Below are 4,367 nucleotides of genomic sequence, written 5' to 3'. Positions count from 1 at the left end.
CACATTTAATTATTAATGCAAATGTATTGATAGCATCATTTATATTAGAAATCATAACACACCACAGTTCACAAGAGGCTGAATCATCAATCATACAAATAAATACTTCTGATAATAGAGATACCATGTCTCCACCGTAGAAAAAATATAATTCATAGGGAGAAGTAATTTACACAGTCTAAATATATTTAGTCTTTTAATTAATTAATAATATTATCTCTATAACAACATTTCCAGTTAATGTAATATGGTTCATGTTCATAATGTTTCATTTACAAGTCAAGGGAATCATACAAATTATTTTGAAAATGTGTGTCGTCCATTATGTCATCCACATGACCTGAATTTAGTCTGGTAATAAGAGCCAAACTGTCCAGAAGTCCCGACTAGGGACATAACTGCTACACGGTGGAACTGGACATATTTCTAAACATATAGTAAGTGATATTTGTACACATTCTTACAAGTATGGGCTGATTTCACACAATATACAAAAATACTGCATTGAAAAGAAGTTCTAGAGAAGGCTTACCAGGTGAAACCCTTTCTATGTGATACTGTATGTTACTTCCATTTCATTAGTTTTGTCTGTCATCTCTGATTCTTCCAGGATCTGAAACTTAGATATGCATTGGATGCATAGCATATAGCCACAAGGAAGGCACAAATCTGAAACAAACAAAAATGACAATGCAAAATGTGACCTTTCCACGTAAATATGTTTCTGGCAATTTTAGCAAAAACATTCCCATCAATAAATTAATCTTTATTTCATTATGTTAAATTGTGTCAACAAGGTTCTCAGTTTTTAGTAAAAGAAGTAGCAATGATTTTGTAAAATCCTATGATAATCCCTCACAGAATTTAAAGGCAATACTGCGTAAATCTAAATGCATGAGAAAAACTAAATATTTTTCCTCCTGTGACATCTGTATCTACGAAGTATAAAGGTTAAGCTTATTCTGTGCGTTTACCATGGAGGCCATCCAACTGTTGTAGCTGTGGCGCCCTCTTATGGCTTGGGTGATAGATGCAGCATCCACCAAAGCTGCAATTGTATACAGTGCTGCTGCTATGCTATTAAAACACAGAACCTGTATAGAGAGATAGCAGGATGCACTTAATGAGTTTGTCCAGAACTATTTAGTACCAAATTGGGTATGAACCAATACGGACTTTACTGAGTTCACATAATTCATTAAGTAATGGAAACAGCAAACATGAAATTGTGATTTTGTTTTTCAATTAGCTTTTTTCTCCATCCTCAATAAGCTGTGTGTGCTGATGTTATGTGTGTGCTAATGTAGTTTGTGTGCTAATGGAACATACTACACAGAAGAAAAGCACACCCCATTAACATTGTTATTTTATCTACTGCAGTATGGTGCTTGCAAGAAATGTGCAATGTACCAGTTTGTGCCCTATAAAAAAAACTAGCTTTTCCTCACAGCATGCCTGCTTTACCAGCATGGGCTGTTCTCATTCACATGATTATGCCTGAGCACCTTCCCATGACTCTGATGAGGATGACTAGCTGACTGAATTCATTCCTCAAGATGGATTTCCAAGGCCTCTCATTTTTACAAAGCAGTGTTGCCAAGCTACAATAAAGATGTCAGCCAATACAATAACTGTGCTATTTGCAAAAATCCATGCTAAAATGCAACACTCATTTGAGGACATTGTATGGGTAATTATGGACCCTGAAGAGGCATGTCTTGGCCACTGACACATACCAGTGTGTTCCATGGTAGCTGAGGGAAGCGGGTGTGCACACTGATCAGGCAGACGAGGAGCTGGCAGACGGTCAGCACCCAACACACCACTGATCCACACATCACCCAGGACATGGCAGCCACCTGCACATACTCTGTCCCGCCCATAAACATCCAAACAAGAAAACCAAAGACCTGAAACAACAGGAAATAACAGATTCACTCGCACAAATATATAAATGTAAACACACACACATACACAACAAACACAACCACATACACACGCAAACATACCCACAAACACAACAGACTGTTTAATACAATTAGATAATTTAAGTTACATTTGATTGTTGTTTTAATTGCTACCAATGTGTTTCTCTGTGTGCAGCCACATTTATATAGGCTGCAGATTATTTACGGTCTGACCTTTAGGGCCTTTGGTTTTGACAGTGTAATCTCGTGCATACATCATTAAAAGGTTTTAGGTTTAGTTTTTGTTCCTATTTTATAGAGGCCGATGCACATAAACTAGAGACAGCTGCACAAAGATCAGGGCAAAGCAATGTAATTGAGCTAAAGGTTTCTTCTGAAAGACATTGAGAGGTCAGTCTGGGACGGGAGACGTTTTCAAAGGGCAGGATGTATCGGATGAAGGGGAGGGAAGACATCCAAGTTCCTCTTTCTTTGCAGGGTGTTGTTGTTCTGAACCTAGAATCATTTCTGACAAATTCCCCTCTGGTGGACTCCCAGTCCGTCTTCCTGTGAGGACAAACAAAGAGTGTTGCTCTAGATGTACAGTTATGACAGGAAATGGACCTTTGGAAGGAGCTGATAGGACAGGCCAGAGGTTATTCAGAGGAAATGCTTGGATATGACTCTGAATAAAGGCTGGAAGGAAAGGAGACAATAAGAAGAGTTGGCCAGTCCCCGTGTTTATGTGAGTGGCTTCCTCATTCAGAAAAAAAATGTAATACCAGTTGGTTTACCATAAATATTTTTCTTTGTTCATTCAATGAAATTCTTCACCAGGGCTTTATACCAGATAACAGATGTGTAGTCATGGTATAACTATAATATTAAGTATATTTAATATGTTCAAATATAAACATAATTTTAAATATAATTTGCACAATATTGGCTCAAATGTTAGTTTGATCATATCTTTTTTTTTTTTTTTCATCATTGCTACGCTCTGCTACAATAGTAAACTAGCTACTAGCCCAAAAAACTAAAATAAAACTCCACAATAAAACGTGGTATTTTTCTACAAGGTGAAATGTTTTACCTTCCCACCAACAATAGAAATGTAATAGAAATGTAACTGCATTTATTTTTTCTTGAGTGCAGTCTTGTAAAGGCCTATAACAAATGTACTCGAAAGAGTCAAAATACTATCCAAGTCTGTCTTATGTAGCCTGGTACACTGGACATACAGCAACTGAAAACACTATTATATTTGGTCCTTCAGAGCTCTTGAACTGTTTCCTATTTCCTAGACTGTCAAAACCAATGGCCTTAAAGGTCAGACCGTAAATAATACGCAGCCTATATAAATGTGGCAACACACAGAGAAACGCCATTGAAGCAGCCTATGGTGTCTAAAAGGTGAGAAACAAAACTTACTATTGTTTGTTAAAACAACACTCGATTTGTACGTTAAATGATCGCATTGTATCGCATTGTATCAAATCTTCTGAGTTGATAAAAGACGTTTACACCTTTCAAGAATTTCCATCTTGCAACTCCATTCAATCAGTCTCTTTAACGCCCACACAGTAACACTTACTACTTCTATTAAAGTGAGCAGCCCGGGTGCGGAGCAGACGAAATGCTTGTCATAAGCCAGGGTCGACGAACTGCTGCCCGTGTCTGAACCGCTGTCTGCCGTGGCCGTCGTGCGTGACTCCAAATTCTCCTCCATGGGCAGGGACTGGCTGTGAAAACCTCCAATAAAGTTTCCCTTTTCTTTAGGAAGTGGGCCTACTGACGTAACATCATGCAGAACAATATGTCACAGTCACAATACTAAAAATACAATTTGTGTTTATTTCGACTCTTCGAAAATCTTCTTCATTTTAATATGCTGAAGCCGTTCCATGTAATTCAACTCAAAGATTTAGGGAGGGGGTGGTAGTGGTGGGGTGTGTGTGTGTGTGTGTGTGTCTGGGGGGGGGGGGGGTCCCCATTATGGCCAATAAAAGCTCGAGTTGACACATGACGCGCAGGCAGTTCAGAAAGAACAATGACTGACATACGTTATATTATCATTAAATCCGCTTTGAACGAATTTTTAGTATTAGTTATAGTAGTAGTCGTAGTGTAGATTGCCTTTTAGCAACAAAATGTTAATGTTTAACACAATACCTTATGGCTGTTCACATAACGTGTGAACGTTGTGTCTCGAATTGTATTTATGGTCTTGCTTGAATATGCCTAGTTTAGTTTAAATTAAATTTGTACCACAAGATGGCAGAAAATACCAATTCATTAATTCGTCATTTCTTTCGGCCTCTCCAGTCAAGAAGCAGTTTTATATAAGCTCCGCTTCTAGACATCAAGAATTAAGTGTTTTTTCCTGATTACATTTCGTGCTCAAATTGAGCATCTTTCATAGCAGTAGCCTACATTTGACAATGCTCCCCAGGTTGATGA

The 4,367-nt window shown here is 37.9% G+C and overlaps 1 protein-coding gene across 1 annotated transcript; it reads right to left on the bottom strand.

Moving 5' to 3' along the window:
- Nucleotides 1–591: 591 nt before the first annotated feature.
- Nucleotides 592–3,636, bottom strand: cmtm8b (CKLF-like MARVEL transmembrane domain containing 8b; the record flags this gene model as incomplete). The annotated part of the gene is made up of 4 exons (XM_080858674.1): nucleotides 592–669; nucleotides 975–1,094; nucleotides 1,737–1,910; nucleotides 3,502–3,636. The coding sequence occupies 4 exons, from the start codon at nucleotides 3,634–3,636 to the stop codon at nucleotides 592–594; spliced, it is 507 nt and encodes a 168-aa protein (XP_080714800.1).
- Between the last annotated feature and the right edge of the window lie 731 nt (nucleotides 3,637–4,367).

This window comes from Sprattus sprattus, assembly GCF_963457725.1.
Source record: "Sprattus sprattus genome assembly, chromosome: 19".
NCBI lineage: Eukaryota > Metazoa > Chordata > Actinopteri > Clupeiformes > Clupeidae > Sprattus > Sprattus sprattus.
The sequence above is the reverse complement of the archived record's forward strand: the minus strand, read 5'-3'. Positions and strand labels throughout refer to the sequence as shown.